We start from the raw sequence: 22,661 nt of genomic DNA on the forward strand, positions 1-22,661 counted from the left end.
GTCAGTGTACTTAGATCGACTTACCGTGGTGTCTTCACCACAGAGAGTAGACTGCTGCCGCTCCCCCATCGACTCTGCCTGCGCCTTTCGCGGCGCTGGAGTACAGGAGTTGACGGGAGAGGGCGCAGGGGTTGATTTATCACCTCTAGACTAGACGCAATAAATGGATCCCCGCTGGATCGGTCGCTGCCCACCGATCCGGCTGGTAGTGTAGACATACCCTTAGGCTGTGATTTTTTTCGAAAGGTGCCTACTGAAGTTGAGCATGACTCCCATTGAAATTCAATGGACATTGGAGGCCTCACACCGTTAGGCTCTTTTGAAAATCCTAGCCTTAATATCTCTACCTCACCTTTTCTATCTGTAAAATGGGGATAATACTGCCCTTGTTTGTAAAGCGTATCTTGCATTCATGTATGGTTTCTGGATGAAAATTTCAGAGTAGCAGCCGTGTTAGTCTGTATCCGCAAAAATAACAGGAGTACTTGTGGCACCTTAGAGACTAACAAATTTATTAGAGCATAAGCTTTCGTGGGCTACAACCCACTTCTTCGGATGAAAATTATCTTCCTCATTTTAAAAATGATCAACCTCTAAAGCACAGTGTGTCTCCATACAAGCAATTTTTTATCCTCCTGAGCCCTCTGGACAGCCCTCTAGACATCCCAGTAGTAGAAACACTTGAGCCATGTCTGTGCTAGCACTCCCAATATTGCAAGTGCAGATGGAGCTGACCAGGCTTACAACAACAGAAGGCTTACACCCCTCAATGTAGATGAGGCCCTTCTCTTGGTGTCTTGTGTGCCCCCCAGCAGTATACAAAGTCACTTATTTAAGAATGCCGCCATCCAAATATACAAACGACAAGGATAGCCTAATTAGATCACATCTGCAGCGCAATGGCCTCAATACAACATGGCTTGTCACAGTCAGCTGACTACTCCATGGCAAGATTGCATTATAGTCATATCCTCAGGATATTGCATTTTTGTAAGGTTATCTGGCAATCGGATTACATTGCAGGCACACTGAGTCAGTCCAATCCTAGCAAGGCAGCCTAGTGAAAATACTTGTACAGTTGGCAAGTGCTGACTAAGTTGAATGTAGAACATACATTCCTACCCCTTTCAATACTGCTGTATAAACTTATTCAGTTGCAAACACATTTTTTCTATGTGCACAGACCATATGAATTTAAACTCCAAGTGCAGGTCTGGATGTATGAACTTCTTGGTGTATATAGTAATATTAGCTTATGTTAAATCTACATTTACGTTGATATCTTGGCACATGTCTGCACAGTCTTGTATTTAACACCTGTCAAAAGGAACTAGGGAGGGCATTGAGTCTAAGGACTAGAACAGAAGATTAGGAGTCAGACTACTGAGTTCTAGTCTGAGTTCTGCCACTGATTGTTCATGTGACCTCAACAACTATCTGAACTTGGGGCCCAATCCAGTGCCCATTGAAGTCAATGGAAATCTTTCCATTGGCTCAATGGGTTTTGAATCAGACCCGTAAACTCTGTTCCTGTCACAGTTCCTCCTTGTGCCTCAGTTTCTCTAGGGATATGAATACCTTTCTCATAAGCTTGTTGGCATGATTGTAAAAGAGGTTTGAGGCAATACCGCTGAGCTTTTGTGCTGCTGATCCTTCTATACTGGGGGAGAGGGAGCTACTAGAGGAATAGTGGCTGAAAAATGGAGTGTGGGGTTTGTTTGTGTGTGAAATGATTTCAAAATCTTTTATTAAAAAAATTCTGCACATTTCAACCAGCTTCTGTTAGAGATCTGAACTGCAGAATTAAATCTAATCGAGTGTTCAGAGGGGTTTGGATCTAGGTTTTTTTTTTATTGACTTCTGCTTGTTTAGCAATACCAATGAGTAGGACCCTACCAAATTTACTGCCCATTCTGGTCAATTTCATGGCCAGAGGGTTTTTAAATTGGTCAATTTCACGATTTCAGATGTTTACATCTGAAATTTCAGTGTTGTAACCATGGGGGGCCCAAACCCAAAATGGGATTGTGGGATGTGGGGGTTGCGAAGTTGTTGTACGGGGAGTCCCAAGATTGCGACCCTCACTTCTGTGCTGCCTAGGCGGCAGCCTCCAAGCTTCCTGCAGTTAGAGAAGGTTCCTGGAGGTGGGTAGGATCTCCCCCATGCTGCTAGTCCAGGTCAGTTACAGATTAAGGCAGGGGCCCCTGGCCAATTTGGGGGCCCCCCTTTGAGAAAAGGGTGCCCCAGTCGCAGAAGAAGCCCTGGGGGACGGAAACACTGAGCCCGGGTTGCCTCGGCTTGGGGGATGGGGATGCGGAAGCTCCAAGCCCAGGCTGCCTCAGCCGGGGAGGTGGCGGTGGTGCGGAAGCCCTGAGCCCGGGCTGCCTTGGCTGTGGGGCGGGGGGGGGGGGGGGGGGGAAGGGAGGGTCAGAAGCCCCGAGCCTAGGCTGCCTTGGCTGGGGGAAGGGTGGAAGCCACCAGCCCGGGCCGCAGCTGACAGGAGCGGAAGCCCCCAGCCCAGGCCGGAGCTACTGGGGGAGGAAGCCTGGAGCCTTGGCAGGAGCCGCGGAGAAGGCGGGGAGGGCAGAAGTCCTGATCCTGGGCTGACCTGGCTGGAGCGGTGGGGAGCAGAAGCCCAGAGTCTGGGCTGCCTGCAAGCCCTGGCTGGAGCGGGGGATAGGCCTTGAGCCTGGGCTGCCCTGGCTGGAGCTGGGGGGAGCAGAAGCCCCCAGTCCCAGGAGCCACCGGGGAAGAAGTCCCTGAGCTCTGTGCCAAGAGCCGTGACAGGAGTTGTGAGGTTGGGGGGCAGAAGCCCAGAGCCCAGGTTGCCCCGGCTGCAGCCACCAGGAGCAGAAGTCCCCAGCCCGGCAGTAGCTTTTGGGGGAGCAAAAGCTGCGGGGGAAGGGAGATGAAAGCCCGGAGCCCAGCTTCCAGGCTGCTGCAGCATAGAAGTGAGGGTGTACCACCCTCATTTCTGCACTGCCTCTGGAGGTGGGTCTGATCTCCCCACCAAGAGCAGCCATGCAAGGGAAGGACAACTCCTGTCCCTCCCCAGCTGTCCGGGCTAGCAGTTAGGAGCCCCGGGCTCCCAGCAGCAGGGGAGATCAGATTTAATGGGGAAGGACTGATTTCACAGTCCGTGACACATTTTTCATTGCCGTGAAATTGGTAGAGCCCTACCAATGAGATTTGGTCAACAAAAGTTTTGGTGATGGATGTATTTTGCTTTTTGGCTTCTATGATCCTCTGGGTTTTGAGACAGACTTGAAAATAAAAACCAGTGTATGGAACAGTTTCCTCAAATGTAATTGAGGATGGGGTAAAATCCTAGATGTAATTGGATGGGGTAAAAATGCTTTGATGATGGATCCTAGAGTAAACACTGTTCCTATCTGTTTCAAGCAGTCTTGCATCAATCAGAAGAACCCAGTGGGGCAAGGAGTGGAACATGTGATACTGCCTACATAGGCCTTTAATGGAAACTTAGCTGTGTATAAACAGAGATTAACTCTGAAGTGGTCCTATATGGTTCTAAACCAAGGAACACGATTCACTCTATCAATGCTATATGGTATCTAGAGCCCTGTATGGCCAAATAGTAGCTGAATATGAGGTTAAGCAATGGTTGAAGTTTGTTAAAAGGAAAGTAAGGAAGCTCCTGTGGCTAAAGCCCAGGCCAGAAGTGGGGATGCCTTTATTCTATTCTGACTTGTTCAGACTTGCTGAATGACTTTGTGTATATTCAGATAGTGTCCAGAGACAAGATCAGGGCTCCATTGTGTTAAGTGCTGAACACACATAAGGACTTCAAAAGGTACCTCTCTCTCTCTCTGAACTTAGTTTAAGAACTATCTCAGAAATGCTGACACACTCCATGTGAAGAATCAATTTAAGTCCCCTAACAGCTCTTCTGGAACTTCTTGCTCTTGCAAGGAAGGAGAAACAAAAACTGAAACCACCAAAATCCAAGTGCCTTCAGTGTGCAGACTTTTGCTAAGTCAATTATTATTATTTGAGTAATATTTACAATTAGGGCTGTCAAGCACTTAAAAAAATTAATCGTGATTCATTGTACGATTAATCGCAATGTTAAACAATAATAGAATACCATGTATTTAAATATTTTTTGGAGGTTGTCTACATTATCAAATGTATTGATTTCAGTTATAACACAGAATATATAGTGTACAGTGCTCACTTTATATTTATTTTTGATTACAAATATTTGCACTATAAAAAACAAAAGAAATAGTATTTTTCAATTCACCTAATACAAGTACCTTAGTGCAATCTTTATCATGGAAGTTGAACTTACAAATGTAGAATTATGTACCAAAAAAACCCTGCATTTAAAAATAAAACAATGAAAATTTTAGAGCCTGCAAGTCCACTCAGTCCTATTTCTTGTTCAGCCAATCGCTCAGACAAACAAGTTTACATTTGCAGGAGATACTGCTGCCCACTTCTTGTTCACAATGTCACCTGAAAGTCAGAACAGGCGTTCTCATGGCACTGTTGTAGCTGGTGTTGCAAGATATTTACATGCCAGATGGGCTAAAGATTCATATGTCCCTTCATGCTTCAACCATCATTCCAGGGGACATGAGTCCATACTGATGATGGGTTCTGCTCGATAACAATCCAAAGTAGTGCAGACTGACCATATGTTCATTTTCATCAGATGCCTCCAGCAGAAAATTGATTTTCTTTTTTGGTGGTTCGGGTTCTATAGTTTCCACATCAGAGTGTTGCTCTTTTAAGACTTCTGAAAGCATGCTCCACATCTCATCCCTCTCAGATTTTTGGAAGGCACTTCGGATTCTTAAACCTTGGGTACAGTGTTGTAGCTACCTTTAGAAATCTCACATTGGTATCTTCTTTGCGTTTTGTGAAATCTGCAGTGAAAGTGTTCTTAAAATGAACAATGTGTGCTGAGTCATCATCCGAGACTACTATAACATGAACTATATGGCAGAATGTGGGTAAAATAAAGCTGGAGACGCACAGTTCTCCCCCCAAGGAATTCGGTCACAAATTTAATTAACACATTAATTTTTTTTAACCGGCGTCATCAGCATGGAAGCATGTCCTTAGGAATGTTTAGCATATGCCCCTTCATGCTTCGGCCACCATTCCAGTCTGTCACAAATACTTTGCAGTGCCAGCTACAAAAGTCCCATGTGAACACCTGTTCTCACTTTCAGGTGACGTAAATAAGAAGAGGGCAGCATTAACTCCTGTAAATGTAAACAAACTAGTTTGTCTTCGCGATTGGCTGAACAAGAAGTAGGACTAAGTGGACTTGTAGGGTCTAAAATTTTGCATTGTTTTGTTTTTGAGTGCAGTTATGTAATAAAAAAAATCTACATTTATAAGTTGTACTTTCACGCTAAAGAGATTGCATTACAGTACTTGTGTGAGGTGAACTGAAAAATGCTATTTATTTGGTTTATCATTTTTACAGTGCAAATATTTGTAATAAAAAAATAATATAAAGTGAGCAGTGTACACTTGGTATTCTGTGTTGTAACTGAAATCAATATATTTGAAAATGTAGAAAAACATCCAAAATATTTAATACATTTCAATTGGTATTCTATTGTTTAACAATGCAATTAAAACTGCGATTAATTTTTTTAGTTAATCGCGTGAGTTAACTGCGATTAATTGACAGCCCTATTAACAATACATTTTAATAGCAAACTAATGGCATTTCAGGAAATGAGCACTGAAAATTTAGAAAATAAAAAGTGATCCCATTCTAAGCCAGATGGCAATGAAATGCAACTGAGCCTTGGTGCCTGAGTTCCTGCTTTCCGCCTGTAATACTGATTTCACTATTAATGTGGGTTTGGGGCCTTTGTGTGGAAATACAATGTTTTTGTTTTATAGGGAGCAGTTTGGGTGAGCCCTGTGCCATCCCATTTTTACTTTAAGAAATACGGTCACCCTAATGTGCTGGGTCTTGACTGTGACCCCCATCTCAAAGAGAGCTGAGCTCAAGTTATTCCCTTCACTGCCTATCTCTGATTTCCCTCCCTCCTTTCTTCCAACTCCCCCGGTCATTCTGCTCAAACAGCAGCAGACTCCACTAGCCTCAGATTAAATTTAGCATTGTGCTGTAAATCCAAGAGACCAGCTAAGAAACAACCTCTCCTCCCAGTCAAATATGGGTATCCTGCACACCCAAAGCCAGTTCTGATCTGATATAGAGACACCCCTCTGTCCCATGAGTGTCACTGTAGGCTGCTCAAGACATTCTGCTTTTTCCCAGGCCATACATAAGATGGGACTCATGCCCGAACTTGGTAGGTCACATAGTAATGAAGACTCAGCTGGGATACATGTTTCAGGACAATGATGAGGTGGAGTAGGAGGGTTGAGGGGGGTCTCTGGTACATTTTCCTGAAGGATGTTCCCGAAACTGATGCTCCATGAAAAATTGCATATGTCATAGTGTTCTGCTTGGTGATTTAGCCTCAGTCTTGGTTTTCATCAACAGCAAGAAGGGGTGACTCTTCTGAGGGTGATTTGAACTCAAAAAGTAATCACACCCACCTGATCCCTAGTGTGGACCATATCCTTTCCTATAGACTGCTTTCAGACTGATTGCTCATTTTAAGGCCATATTATCCCCTATGCATGCTTACTACCATATAAGACACTGGAAACATGGTGAGGTTATGTCCATCATATTTTAGTGGAATTTAAAGATGTGTCCATATATTTTTTTTTTCTCTCTCTCAGGGTCTCTTTATAGTTTTACAATAACATCAGGTACATTTATGTTCTAGATAGAGAGCAAGTGAAGTGGAAGTGATTTGCTGAAGGCAGTTGCAAGTGTTTTGCTCTTTCATACCTTTCCTAAAAATGTTTGTAATTGCATAGTTGTTGAATTAAGTCTTCATTTAAAAAAAAAAAAATTTGTTTGCTTGCAGGGGACACCCTTAGAAAAACCTGTATGGGATCCTAAGAACTTACAGATGGATGATGTACTTACGATGATTAAGGTAAGGGAAAGAGTCACTTATTTTGGCATCACCCAATTTCCCCTCTTCTTGAAGCAGGTCTTCAGATTTAGAAGGCAAATTATAGTCGTTGCTTTATTTAAAATTTACTAATAATCAGAGGTGGTATTTGGGACATTGCTAAAGTGCTAACTTGTTCTTAGAAATGTCCCTTTAAATGGAAAAAGCATTGTCTTGCATTTTAAGAATAACCTGGAACATAATATACAATGGAAAAAATACTACTCTCTCTTTTAAGGATAATAAGAAGCTCTTTAAATTGTAAAAACTTTTATTTGAAGAGCTCGGTCCAGTAATTTTTGTTCTCTTGAAACTAAGTGGTTGAGTTTGCAATTCAGGTTCTCATCTGTCATTTCGAGCCCCTAAGTAGAATATATTTTATTAGTCTATTTCCATCATGTTGAAGTGCTGTGGTCACCTAGTCTGTCCCCAGATGCCATGGTAGGTACAGAAGTGTTGCCATTGCTGATTAATTAATTAGATACAGAAGAATTCTTGTTTTGCTGAAAACATAAATATACTGGGAAAGGATTTGAAAAGCAAATATAAATGGACTCAGGCCTGATATTTATTTATAGATATTTTTGTGACACTCATCACTGTAGGATTTGTGTCTTGTCTATATTTGCACTTTTCAGAAAGCTTCCTGTGTTTCCATTCTGCCACTGGTAGCTAAAATGGAATGTGGACAGTGCACTTTCACCACCACGATCTGTGCAGGATTAGGCATCATAACAGTAAAACACCAGTGCCCTACTCATTATTTGTATTGTGGTAGCACTGAGAGCGTCGATTTGTCCCAGGCTCTGTACACACACACATAAGCCGGTCCCTGCCCTGAAGAGTTTCTTGTTGAATTAGACAAGATAAGGGGCAGGAGGGAAAACAGACAGAGGGGAACAGATTTTTTTAATGTTACATAGGTTCACTGGTAGTAGAACCCAGGTTTCCTGATTTTCATAGTAGTGCTCTATCCACACTGCCTGTTCTATCCACACTTCCTGTTCTACATTAGTTCTCTTGCTGTTGCCACCTTCTGGTGGAGCTGTACTGGAACTATTGTAGAGACAGCGAGAATTACCTTATATATGTGTTGGCCATCACTCCAGCAGTATTCTGCTGACCACCAACTTACATTATGTTCTCTGCAAATAATCCACTAAAAAACCCCAGCAAACATGAAATACTATAGTGAGACTAGAAATATGAATTGCCAGTCAAAAAACTATACTAAATATAGTAGTTTAGAACTTTTTTCCTGATATTATTAGGATTCACTGATACTGTTTGGCACTGTACAAGACAGAGGGCTAGAAACTGACACCACTATTCATCTTGAGTAGTACTCTACTCCATGAGGAGTCCAACAGGAAATTAATGGGAATCTACTTGTGAGTAGGATATTCTGGAAAGTGGGGAAGGGTGTTGGAATCTGGCTCTAAATGAGAACACCTCTGTGTGCAATCTTTAGTGAGATTATTAGGCTGAAGTGTTATCACTGCAATGAGGGACAGTTCACACCACTTGGAGTTACTGTTTCAGTTTGTCTGCAGACTAGAGCACAGAAACACTGCACCGCTTTACTCTTGGTTCATATTTTGAAGGCTTTCTTAGCAACTGTATGAGCTAGAGACTTGGATTCTGGGACTTAAATGATTGGGAAGTGTCTTGGAGAGCAGAGGTAGGCAGGATGTTCCATGCATGGGTGGTGGTATGGAAGAAGGTATGAGGTATGTATGTGTGGGCAGGAATATTAAATCCAGACTTGTTCTCCAGTTACACACAATGAATGAAAGGAAGGATGGCTATCATTACCTACTTCTTTGGCATCCTTTCTTCTGATCTCCTTTGTCATATGGAGCTCACTTGGCCATGACTAGAAGGAGATGATTGAGATGGGCAGCACAATGTGTCATGATGTTATGTTGCAGACATTAGACTGCAATCATAGAAACAGGTAATTGGTTTCAGAGTGGTAGCCGTGTTAGTCTGTATCAGCAAAAACAACGAGGAGTCCTTGTGGCACCTTAGAGACTAACAATTTATTTGGGCATAAGCTTTCGTGGGCTAAAACCCACTTCATCAGACGCATGGAGTGGAAAACAGGTCATTGTCCTTCTGCCAATAAAGAATTCTCTTACAGTATCTCCTTTGATGCTCTAGTTTTCCTTGGCTGAATGTTCCACAACCTAAGAGATCTCACCATTAGGTAACTTCTTCCTGTTATTCAGTCTAAATGTTTCCTTGCTCAATTTCATCTCACAACTCCTAGTTATCCCCCCCCACTGACCACCCTACATGAAGGCTCCCCTCCCTCTCCCACACCCACTTGGAGTTCAAACCCTCCAAATCCCAAACGTGTAGATAGTTATTAATTCTTCTTGTCCCGTCTGCATTGCTTTATCACTCTAGACCTATTATTTAAGTCCAGCCTCATTCATCTTTTTTTCCCTTTCTCTAAAGGCCCAATACAACTTGCACTGTTGTCCACAGAGAGACTGCCATTGCCTTCAGAGTGGTGATCAACCTCTAAATTCCCACCAATTTAACATCATTCCCGTCCAGAGGTACATGGAAGTGAGATTGGAGGCATGTATGCAAGATTTCATGCGCAGGCACAGTGCCGCATTGTGGGCTGGATTTTGCCCTCTTACATGCATGCAGCCCAGTTGACTGCAAGAATGTATCATAAATGAACATTTGATCCAGTGTGTCCATTCTTCACCAGTGCAAGAAAGCTGCATTCTGTAAAACGGGCGATGTCCTTTGGTAACACCAATGGAAACAGTGGGTTTCGTAGGTAGTGTTAGCTCACTGGTTGGTAGTTGGAGGAAGAGATGGAAATTCATGTTCTGACAAGAGCAAATGATTTACAATAGGTTTGTGGCTCTTAAATGTATTTGCACTTCTTGTTTGGCTTAGGATAAGAGCAGTGTGGAATGTACTTGAGAAGGAATTTGCATGGATGATTCCTTTCACAAAATGAACATCTGTATAGGCATTCATGCCATTTTCGGTAGTATCTGAGCATCCATAAGATGAGTCTATATATGGTTCAAGCAGTGTCTAGAAGATGCCATGTTAAAGCCCATTTGGTTATCCTGCCTCTTGGGAGAGGTAGTCTTTTTTGATGAAGTTAGATGAAATGCTAGTCAGTAACTACAATCAAGGGTGTTTTCTCTGGTATAGACAGCACCATAGGTACATATGGAGATATTCAGATATGCCTCTCATTCCTTTAACCTCTTCCACAGTTGTGTTTGGTTTGCAATAGTGCTCAATTACATAGCTGGAAAGAATGATTCCCTCCACTGCTGGAATTACTGGAAGAAATTATATGGCCTGAATTACATAGGAGGTTGCACTAGATGACCGTAATGTGGTCCCTTTTGGCCTTAATGTTCATGAATCTGTGATGCTTAGCTCTTGTCAGTTGCTTGATGCGAAATACCCCAGTATTCCTTTAGAGGCATTTTCTTTTTGTAAAATTATTAGTTTAACACACGTTAGCTACCAAATAGCAAGTAGCTGAATTTTTCAGGCAAGCCATAGGCTGAAAACTGTTGATCCAAGTTCTTCAGTGAATAATTATGAATAATGAAACATCCTCATAAATAGGAAAAGGTCACCTAGACCCAAAGGTTTTTTTTACACACACACAATAATAAAGCCTGTTCATCAAATTCTTGGTTCAGCTCAGCTCTAACATACACACTGGTTATGGTGAAATTTAAACTGAAGCCAGGGGATTGAATAAACTAGTTATAAAACTCCGTGGCTAGACACAAGGAAGAAAAGAAAAAGAATGAGTGGACATCTGGCTTAAACAAATGCTACAGGTTCATATCAACTAATCACATGTCCATCGTCTGAAAGGTTGACTTTGTCAAGGAGACTTTCCCCCTATTTTTATAACTTGCCATAAGAATCAAATGCCGTATGGAGACCTGGGAGATGGGTCGGAAACAAGAGGGAGTGTGGGCTATAATGGCAGAGAGAAAGGAGGGTCAGGGCAAAACTGGGAGGCAAGATCGAACCAGTATCTCAGATGCCTATATACAAATGCAAGAAGTATGGGTAATAAGCAGGAAGAACTGGAAGTGCTAATAAATAAATACAACTATGACATTGTTGGCATCACTGAAACTTGGTGGAATAATACACATGATTGGAATGGTATGGATGGGTACAGCTTGCTCAGGAAGGATAGACGGGGAAAAAGGGAGGAGGTGTTGCCTTATATATTAATAATGTACACACTTGGACTGAGGTGGAGATGGACATAGGAGACGGAAGTGTTGAGAGTCTCTGGGTTAGGCTAAAAGGGGTAAAAAACAAGGGTGATGTCATGCTAGGAGTCTACTACAGGCCACCTAACTAGGTGGAAGAGGTGGATGAGGCTTTTTTTAAACTAACAAAATCATCCAAAGCCCAAGATTTGGTGGTGATGGGGGACTTCAACTATCCAGATATATGTTGGGAAAATAACACAGTGGGGCAAAGACTATCCAATAAGTTCTTGGACTGCATTGCAGACAACTTTTTATTTCAGAAGGTTGAAAAAGCTACTGGGGGGAAGCTGTTCTAGACTTGATTTTAACAAATAGGGAGGAACTCATTGAGAATTTGAAAGTAGAAGGCAGCTTGGGTGAAAGTGATCATGAAATCATAGAGTTTGCAATTCTAAGGAAGGGTAGAAGGGAGTACAGCAAAATAGAGACAATGGATTTCAGGAAGGCGGATTTTGGTAAGCTCAGCGAGCTGATAGGTAAGGTCCCATGGGAATCAAGACTGAGGGGAAAAACAACTGAGGAGAGTTGGCAGTTTTTCAAAGGGACACGGTTAAGGGCCCAAAAGCAAGCTATTCCGCTGGTTAGGAAAGATAGAAAATGTGGCAAAAGACCACCTTGGGTTAACCACGAGATCTTGCATGATCTAAAAAATAAAAAGGACTCATAAAAAAAATGGAAACTAGGACAGATTACAAAGGATGAATATAGGCAAACAACACAGGAATGCAGGGGCAAGATTAGAAAGGCAAAGGCACAAAATGAGCTCAAACTAGCTACGGGAATAAAGGGAAACAAGAAGACTTTTTATCAATACATTAGAAGCAAGAGGAAGACAAAAGACAGAGTAGGCCCACTGCTCAGTGAAGAGGGAGAAACAGTAACAGGAAACTTGGAAATGGCAGAGATGCTTAATGACTACTTTGTTTCGGTCTTCACCGAGAAGTCTGAAGGAATGCCTAACATAGTGAATGCTAATGGGAAGGGGGTAGGTTTAGCAGATAAAATGAAAAAAAAAAGTTAAAAATCACTTAGAAAAATTAGATGCCTGCAAGTCACCAGGGCCTGATGAAATGCATCCTAGAATACTCAAGGAGCTAATAGAGGAGGTATCTGAGCCTCTAGCTATTATCTTTGGAAAATCATGGGAAACGGGAGAGATTCCAGAAGACTGGAAAAGGGCAACTATAGTGTCCATCTATAAAAAGGGAAATAAAAACAACCCAGGAAACTACAGACCAGTTAGTTTAACTTCTGTGACAGGGAAGATAATGGAGCAAGTAATTAAGGAAATCATCTGCAAACACTTGGAAGGTGGTAAGGTGATAGGGATTAGCCAGAATGGATTTGTAAAGAACAAATCGTGTCAAACCAATCTGATAGCTTTCTTTGATAGGATAATGAGTCTTGTGGATAAGGGAGAAGCTGTGGATGTGGTATACCTAGACTTTAGTAAGGCATTTGATATGGTCTCGCATGATATTATCGATAAACTAGGCAAATACAATTTAGATGGGGCTACTATAAGGTGGGTGCATAACTGGCTGGATAACCGTACTCAGAGTTATTAATGGTTCCCAATCCTGCTGGAAAGGCATAACAAGTGGGGTTCCGCAGGGGTCTGTTTTGGGACCGGCTCTGTTCAATATCTTCATTAACGACTTAGATATTGGCATAGAAAGTACGCGTATTAAGTTTGCAGATGATACCAAACTGGGAGGGATTGCAACTGCTTTGGAGGACAGGGTGATAATTCAAAATGATCTGGACAAATTGGAGTAATGGTCTGAGGTAAACAGGATGAAGTTTAACAAAGACAAATGCAAAGTGCTCCACTTAGGAAGGAAAAATCAGTTTCACACATACAGAATGGGAAGAGACTGTCTAGGAAGGAGTACGGCAGAAAGGGATCTAGGGATTATAGTGGACCATAAGCTAAATATGAGTCAACAGTGTGATGCTGTTGCAAAAAAAGCAAATGTGATTCTGGGATGTATTAACAGGTGTGTTGTGAGCAAGACACGAGAAGTCATTCTTCCGCTCTACTCTGCGCTGGTTAGGCCTCAACTGGAGTATTGTATCAGAGGGGTAGCTGTGTTAGTCTGGATCTGTAAAAAGCAACAGAGTCCTGTGGCACCTTTAAGACTAACCGATGTATTGGAGCATAAGCTTTCGTGGGTAAATGCCCACTTCGTCAGACGCATGTCTGGAGTATTGTGTCCAGTTCTGGGCACCGCATTTCAGGAAAGATGTGGAGAAATTGGAGAGGGTCCAGAGAAGAGCAACAAGAATGATTAAAGGTCTTGAGAACATGACCTATGAAGGAAGGCTGAAAGAACTGGGTTTGTTTAGTTTGAAAAAGAGAAGACTGAGAGGGGACATGATAGCAGTTTTCAGGTATCTAAAAGGGTGTCATAAGGAGGAGGGAGAAAACTTGTTCACCTTAGTCTCTAAGGATAGAACAAGAAGCAATGGGCTTAAACTGCAGCAAGGGAGGTTTAGGTTGGACATTAGGAAAAAGTTCCTGACTGTCAGAGTGGTTAAACACTGGAATAAATTGCCTAGGGAGGTTGTGGAATCTCCATCTGTGGAGATATTTAAGAGTAGGTTAGATAAATGTCTATCAGGGATGGTCTAGACAGTATTTGGTCCTGCCATGAGGGCAGGGGACTGGACTCGATGACCTCTCGAGGTCCCTTCCAGTCCTAGAATCTATGAATCTATGAATTGTACAATCTGAGAAATATAGGAGCAAGAATAGAGCTGAGTGAAGCTTCTTCAGTGGCTTATCCATTCTCATTAATGACACTAGAGTTGGGGAGAGAGCTAGAATAAGCTGAAATAAACAGGAGTGATGTCAACACAGAGGTGTTTATTTTGAGAACTGTTAACTAACAGAACTGTATATTTTAGGCTTCAGCATTAAATATAACCAGTAGCCTAACGTCTGTGCCCTGGAACAAATGTTTTGGTGTCATGTCTACATTAGAATTTATAGTTGTGTTAATGCTTCTGAATAAAAATGTAAGTGTAGATATACTGAGCAAATGGGAGGCAGTGGGTGGCAAGGTGGTGGTTTGAGATTAATGTTGTTTTTTCATGCCTAGTATGATCTGGTAAGCTGTCAAAGGAAGTGGTGAAAACCTCAACTCTGTTTGATGCATTTAAAACCAGACTGGACAAAAGTCTGGAAAATAGACTGAAGGGAATTATTCTTTTGCTGGCTTCTGTGCAGGAGGAAATCGATGATCTTCCCCTCTCTCATTTATGATTCCTAGAGAGACAAGGTGGGTGAGGTACTATCCTTTATTATACCAATTTCTTTTGGTGAAAGAGAGAAGCTTTCGAGCTACACAGATATCTAGCTTGTCTCTCTCACCAACAGAAGTTGGTCCAATAAAAGATATTACCTCACCCACCTTGTCTCTCTAATATGTGGGACCAAACGGCTACAACAACACTGCAAACCATGTCCTATCATTTTAATTTTTGTTGATTATCTTTACGCTTGGTTCACTTTCAGCAGAACAGTGAAAAGTGGCCTTGGTGTAAATGACTCAGGCTCTGAGGGTATGTCTGTATCGCAGTAAAAACCTGTCGTTGTGTCTGAGCCTGGGACAATGGCCTCGGGCTATAGAAATAAAAATCACAGTATAGACATTCGGGCTGGACCCCTTGCAGGCTCTCAGGGCCTGGGATGGAGCCCAAACCTGAACGTCTAAACTGCAATTTTTAGCCCTAAAGCCTGAGCCTTGTGAGCCCGAGTCAGCTGACTGCAGGATAGAAGTATCCTGCGGGTATGTCTGCATTGCAGTTAGGCACCTGCAGCTGGCCTGTGCCAGCTGCGGGGCTGTATAGCTGCTCAGGCTCTGGCCGAGCCTGGAAGTCTACACTGTAGTTAAGCAGCCCTGAGGCCCGCAAGCCTGAGTCAGCTGGCTTGGGCCAGCTGTGGGTTTTTAATTGCAGCATAGACATACCTTGAGTGTCTTGCTCCCTCTACAGTACTAACATTACAGCCAGTGACTCAGAGAGAGAATGGTCCAGTGGTTTGGGTGCTAGCTTGGGACTTGCGAGCTCCAGGTTCAGTTCCCTGGCCTACTACAGACTGCCTGTGGACCTTGGGCAAATCACTTTGTGTCTCTGGATCTCCATGTCCCCCTTTGAAAAATGGGTATAATAGCACTGGCCTACCTCAGGGATGTTGAGGATAAATACATTAAAGATGATGAGGCACTTGGCTGCTAATGTAATGGGGGCCAAATAGGTACCAACGATATCCAGATAGACTAGTCTCCTTAAGAGGAGACTATTCACTCAATGTAGAACAATTTGCCGTATTAAAATGCGGTAGAAGACAGTTTGCCATGCCGCATAGGAGTGTCTCAAGACAGTCTGTTCATAACATGCTTGCACGCTGAAGAAAAAGTATTCCTTGTTCACATGAAACAGATTTGGCCTCCTCATGGTGATGAAAAGAACTTTACCTCATGGTGATTACAGCCGGGAGGCAGATTGCTTATTTGGGTTAGGAATACTTCATTCATAGACAGGGCCGGCTCCAGGCACCAGCTTGGCAAGCAGGTGCTTGGGGCGGCCACTCCGGAGAAGGGCGGCAGGTCCAGCTATTCGGCGGCTATTCGGCGGACGGTCCCTCGCTCCCGCTCAGAGCGAAGGACCTTCCGCCGAATTGCCGCCGCAGATCGCGATCGCGGCTCTTTTTTTTTTTTTGGCTGCTTGGGGCGGCCAAAACCCTGGAGCCGGCCCTGTTCATAGAATCATAGAATATCAGGGTTGGAAGGGACCTCAGGAGGTCATCTAGTCCAACCCCCTAGTTCAGGGATTGTGAACTCCTTTACCTCTGAACAGATCGGTCTTTGGGACACTCCCACATGATATGAAAGAAGGTTGTCTACTGCCACATTTCTGACATTCAGTGAACACTTGAGAATCAGCTTTGACATGGGTATGCAGATAGATAACCCGTACTAGTATTTTTAATCAAAGCGCTAAGTAATCTGCAGAAGCAACTGAGTATCAGCCGTTAGGGCCATTCCAAAAGCCAATTTTAAGAGTGGCTTTTAAAAGACCTTTTAAACAAACATGGAGACTGGGAGAAGGGTTGGAATGTGGGAGTAACATGGGCCCTTATACCATGGATAAGGGAGAGAGGAGAGAACATAGGGGGGAAATCTTCAAGTCACCAGGGCCTGATGAAATACATCCTAGAATACTCAAGGAGCTGACTGAGGAGATATCGGAGCCATTAGCGATTATCTTCGAAAAGTCATGGAAGACAGTAGAGATTTCAGAAGACTGGAAAATGGCATATATAGTGCACATCTATAAAAAAAGGAAACAAGACAATCTGGGGAATTACAGACCAGTCAACTTAACTTCAGTACCTGGAAAGGTAATGGAGCAAATAATTAAACAATCAGTTTGCAGACATCTAGAAGATAATAAATTGATAAATAAGTCAGCACAGATTTGTTAAGGACAAATGGTGTCAAACCAACCTAATAGCTTTCTTTGACTGGGTAATAACAAGACTTGTAAATGGGGGGCGGAGGGGGGGAAGCGGTACATGTGCTATATCTTGACTTTACTAAGGCTTTTGGTACTGTCTCGCATGACCTTCTCATAAACTAGAGAAATACAACCTAGATGTTGCTAGTATATGGTGGGTGCATAACTGCTTGGAAAACCATTCCCAGAGAGTAGTTAGCAGTGATTCACAGTCAAGCTGGAAGAGCAAATCCAGAGGTGTCCCTTAGGGATCAGTTCTGGGTCCAGTTCTGTTCAATAACTTCATCAGTGATTTAGATAATGGCATGCAGAGTACACTTATAAAGTTTGTGGATGATACCAAGCTGGGAGGGGTTGCAAGTGCTTTGGAGGCTAGGGTTAAAATTCAAAACTATCTGGACAAACTGGAGAAATGGTCTGAATCAAATAGGATGGAATTCAATGAGGACAAATGCAAAGTACTCCACTTAGGAAGGAACAGTCAGTTGCACGCATACAAAATGGGAAATGACGGCCTAGAAAGGAGTACTGCAGAAAGGGATCTGGGGGTCATCGTGAATCACAAGCTAAATATGAGTCAACAGTGTAACACTTTTGAAGGGAAAAAAAAAAAAAAGCAAACATCATTCTGGGATGTATTAGTAGGAGTGTTGTAAGCAAGACACAAGAAGTAATTCTTCCACTCTACTCCGTGCTGATAAGGACTCATCTGGAGTATTGTGTTCAGTTCTGGGTGCCACATTTCAGAAAAGATGTGGACAAATTGGAGAAAGTCCAGAGAAGAGCAACAAAAATGATTAAAGGTCTAGAAAACATGACCTATGAGGGAAGATTGGAAAAAAAAACTGAGTTTGTTTAGTCTGGAGAAGAGAAGACAGAGAGGGGACATGGTAACAGTTTTCAAGGACATAAAAGGTTGTTACAAGGAGGGGGGAGAAAAATTGTTCTCCTTAACATCAAAGGATAGGACAAGAAGCAGTGGGCTTAAATTGCAGCAAGGGCACTTTAGGTTGGACACTAGGAAAAAATTCCAGACTATGAGGGTAGTTAAACATTGGAATAAATTGCCTAGGGAGGTTGTGGAATTTCCACCATTGGAGGTTTTTAAGAGCAGGTTAGACAAACACCTGTCACGGATGGTCTAGAGAATACCGTATATACTCATTCATAAGCCGAATATTTTTGGTAAAAAAAGTGACGCATCAAAGAGCGGGGGTCGGCTTATAAACGGGTCTACACCAAAATTTGATGATTTTAAACTCTATGGAATCATTGAATTGAATATGTAATACATTGTCGTTTTGTTTACCTGGAGCGTTCATAGGCACTGCAGCTCCCATTGGCTGGGAACGGCAAACCGCGGACACTGGGAGATGAGGGGCTCCGTGCCTGTGAACGCTCCTGGTAAACAAAACGTCCAGGCCTGCTAGCAGCTTATCCTAACAGGCCAGGAGCCAAAGTTTTCCAACCCCTGAAATATAGGGTCGGTTTATGAAAGGGTCATACAGTTTTTGTGATTTTTACCTAACCATCTTGGGGGGTCGGCTTATAAACGAACAGGCTAATGAACGAGTATATACGGTACTTAGTCCTGCCATGAGTGCAGGGCACTGGACTAGATGACCTCTCGAGGTCCCTTCCAGTCCTATGATTCTGTAATCTACAGTTTATACTATAAAATTAGAATGTTCAAAAATGTCTTAGTTTTGTGTTTGTTTTTTAAATGATGCCGGGGGGAGGGGTGGCGAGGCACATTCCCCATTTTGTTCTGGGCCATTTCACAATCCAGACGTTTTTAGCTGTGTGGTTTTGCAGGTTTTACATTTAATTGTGTGAAATAAAGAGGGCCTGATTTCTGAAAGGGCTTAGTTCCTGTTACTCCAGTAAAAACCAATGGGAGCTCAGGCTCTCAGCCTCTTTGAAAATCAGACTGTCAGGTTTTTGGAGGATGCAAACTGTCTGCAAACTGACCAAAGGCGGTATTTTCAAAAGTAAAAAGAAAACAAGTCACACTGAAAGTCATGGGGGTTTGTGCTCCTAAATCACTTAAATTCTTTTGAAAATCCTTCGCCGTGTGCACAAAATTAGGAAAAAGGACTATTTTTGAGTCTTAAATGTCTTTCACTTGCATGAATTTTCTAGCAAAATAGCCACATTTCACAAGACTCTTGCAAAATCTGATCTTTCTTGTGCATTTATAATTATCTAGGTTTTGATTTTCATGGTAACTGTTTCACATAGCACTGGCATTAAACACGTGCACCAATGTCCTGCTTTCTGGATTCACTGGTGTTTGTGTAGTTAAATAAAACACAGTCCATACGGACCATGCCAGGAAGCATGCTGGGACCTGTTAGCAATACCTTGAGCTGTTTATATAAACAAATACACCTTCTGCCTTGTCTCTGACAATTAGCTCATTGAAATTAGTAATTTTGGCAGTAGATTGTGCAGCAGAAGGTCTTGCTCTTACAGGTGATTGGGAAAACCCTTTGGCATTATTTTGCATGCCTGTAGGTTACCTGGAGTATGTGCTAGTGTTGCATATCTGATCACAGAACATTTGTGATCCCTTCGATTCCAGCTGTTGTTCTTGGAGGTCCCCGAGGCAGTTTCCAGGACCTGCAATTCGGAAATACATTCACAAAGAACTGACACCTTGCAACTGATTTGGCAGCTGGATAGTGCAGGAACCTATATAGATTCCATAAATGAGTTATTGGGATATTTGTGTGAATTTAAAAGATAACTGAGGACCTGATGTGGTGAATTCAAGTATTGTACACAGTAGGTTGAAGGGCTACTTCTAGAAAGTCAGGCTTCTGTACCAAATATGGACTGGCTGCAGAGTTTCCTTCTCAGAGAGAGATGCACACTAGTTGTGTTCACTATGAGATTTTTTTTAATGCAGTGGTGCCCAACCTTATTACTCAGGAGGGCCACATAAACCTAAGCACCACCTTGTGTGGGCCAAACATCCTGTATTGATTTATATTTTAAGTTCAGCTTGTTTGGTATGTATTTAGATAGGGTGTTTTCTGTGTACAGTGTTGTTTGTTTACACACTTGTAACCTAAAATGATGTAAATATGACAACAAAATGCTAATGAATCTGTTGACAGAGCATTTCTTAAGGCCTACGGCCTGCTTCAGCACAATATACTGATTGGCCGTGTACAGCCCACAGGCTGTAGGTTGGGCACCCTGGCTTTAATGTTCTGCTGGTTAGTTGGCTGAGGTTAGTTTAAATAAGGTATATGACACACAGTGCCACCTAGTGGCTGAACAGTATAATACAGGTTAGCATTCCATAGCGTCTCTCCCTTTAAGTCAGTGGTCCCCCAAATTTTTTGGGGTCGTGCCCCCCCTTATCCTGTCTGCTCCTTCATCCCTGCCTGGAGTGGGGCTGCAGCTCCCATGGCGGGGGATGCGGACAGGTGTGTAAAGGGGCTAAGTCTGAGGCTGCAGCTGGTGGTGGGGGTAGGGCCAGAGCCGCAGCCAAGGATCGAGGCCAGGAGCAGAGCTGCACCGAGGCTGGGGACTGGGCCAGGTGTGGGGCCGGGGACGAGGGCCGCAGCTGGGGGAGGGGCCAGAGCAGAGCTGGGGCAGGTCTGGATGGCACTCCCTCGCTGCTCCTCATGGGGGCTGGCCTGGGATCACTGCTCTCCCCCCGCCCCCCTGAACATTCCTCTGTGCCCCGCCAGGGGGGTGACCCACAGTTTGGAGACCTCTGCTTTGTTATACATTCCTACCGTTTACAGAATTTGTACTATCGCTCTATATTTGATATTCAGTACGGATCAGTCTAAGTGTCTGAATCATCCTGATTTTCTAATTACACAAACTGAATTGTAACAACTTTTTCATGTGGCTGTGGTCAGTTTGGAATCCTTGAGTCATCTTCTTGTTCTGCGTCTATCATCTGTAGAGTTTGCTGTATTGGTTGTTCTTTCTGAAGAACAAACTGTAGCGTCAATGGCTTTTGTTGAACTCTCCACTATCAGTCTCAATTGCATATGATCTGGTTGTTAAATTCTTTTTCTTTCCAATAGCTGGAGTTGTCCATCCTTTTTCTCCGTCCAATTTGATACAAATGTAGTGACCAGGCTCTAGACTTGGCAGTAGTCTGTTGTAAAAGTGTTTGTAAGCACTTTTTGCCTTTTTATCTGATTTGGCTCCTCCCTTCATATCTGGCCACTTTGCAGAGAGATTCTTTTCCAATGTGGGAACAGTAGTTCTGAGTTGTTTTCCCATCAGGAACATAAGAACAGCCATACTGGGTCAGACCAAAGGTCCATCTAGCCCAGTATCTTCCGACAGTGGCCAATACCAGGTGCCCCAGAGGGAATGAACAGGTAAAGTGATCCATCCCGTTACCCATTTCCAGTTTTTGGCAAACAGAGGCTAGAGACACCATCCCTGCCTATCGTGGCTAATAGCCAGGAGTCATGCTGGACTATATCTGATAGCTACTATTGGTGTTGATGTGTACCTCAGAAGATCAAGAAATGGATCTTCCTGCTCTCTGTCTCTCCATTTGCTTTTGGGTAATGTGGGCTGCTAGTAATATGGTCAAAATCATATTTCAGCCAGAATGTCTTAAATTCTGCCTCAGTGAATTGTGGTCTGCTGTCCATCATTAGTCACTACCAACATGAGAAAAAGTGTACTTCAGTTTCTTGATAACACCATGACATGTTATGTCTTTCAGGTACATAGTTTCTATCTACCTGGAAAAATAGTCCACTGTGACTGGGTAATGTCCTCTGAATTCCCATAAATCTGCAGCTAGTCTCTTGCAAGGTCTGTCTGGTAGAGGTGTTTGTATGGTTCAGCATTGTCTCAAGTTTATTTGTACTGGATCTCCGTTCAAAAGTCCAGTATCATCAAATATTCAGTGTTCTTAAACCTTTCTCAGTAGGCTCATCTCGTCGTTGATCTTTTGATTGCTTATACTCTGAATGCATAGCTTTGTCTTTGTAAGTTTGTTTCTGTGGTGAAGTGGTTCTTGCAGTTCAGAATACCTCCATCTCTAGTCAGAGCTGTATCAAGTCACTTCAGGAGGGGTTGTAGGTTATTGTAAGTCCCTTCTGATATGACATGTGATGTCTGCTCTGAGTCTATTTTAAAGTCAATAGTATTTCATGAATTAGTTTCACTGTCCAGGCAGGCTCTGTCATCACATGTGATAGATCCAAGAAATAATGGCTCTTGATTGTCTGTAATATGAATCAATTCTGTGACTGCAAAATGTCCATATTTTGTGCATTTATTATACTTTGTGTCTTTGACTGGACATGCATCATCTTTTAGGATATGAATGTTTCCACATCTTGTGCATTTAGGCTGTAATGCTTTGGTGTTTGATTGGAATTTGTCCTTCTTAGCCTGGGAGTTATTTCTTCTTGCCATGAGAGGTCTTATGGTAACAACTTGAAGCACTCATGCTGTGTCTGTTAACAGTTTCTAAGCTAGTTTTCTTCTTTTTCAGGTTTAGCAAATTGTTATTGGTTTTGCTGTCTCTGCAGCTCAGACTGCTTTGCTACTTGAATAGCTGTGTGGAGATTTAAGGTGGTTGTTTTTTTTAATTGTAGCTGCTGTGAAAGATTTGTATCTGTTAACCAAATAACTAACCTGTCTCTGATACTTTTGGCAAATAAATTGGTGTCTGAGCTTTCCTAGAACAGGCACAAGGGATGAGGAACATCTTCTTCTTTCTGCAGCTTAAAATCATTTAGCCAATTATGTATTTATCTAGATCTCTCTACTATAGTCTTTACTATATTTGTAAATAGTATTAATTTGGATTATAGTAGCA

General features: G+C 42.7%; 1 protein-coding gene across 1 annotated transcript in view; it reads left to right on the plus strand.

Moving 5' to 3' along the window:
* PTPRA (protein tyrosine phosphatase receptor type A) overlaps positions 1 to 22,661 on the plus strand; it is a 255,276-nt gene that overhangs the window by 122,231 nt on the left and 110,384 nt on the right. The window contains exon 2 of the mRNA XM_065405788.1: positions 6,939 to 7,010. Within this exon, the coding sequence (XP_065261860.1) occupies positions 6,984 to 7,010 (27 nt within the window). The 5' untranslated portion in view covers positions 6,939 to 6,983. The remainder of the gene's footprint in view (positions 1 to 6,938; positions 7,011 to 22,661) is intronic.

The sequence above is a fragment of the Emys orbicularis genome, chromosome 5 (assembly GCF_028017835.1).
Source record: "Emys orbicularis isolate rEmyOrb1 chromosome 5, rEmyOrb1.hap1, whole genome shotgun sequence".
NCBI classification, from domain to species: Eukaryota; Metazoa; Chordata; order Testudines; family Emydidae; genus Emys; species Emys orbicularis.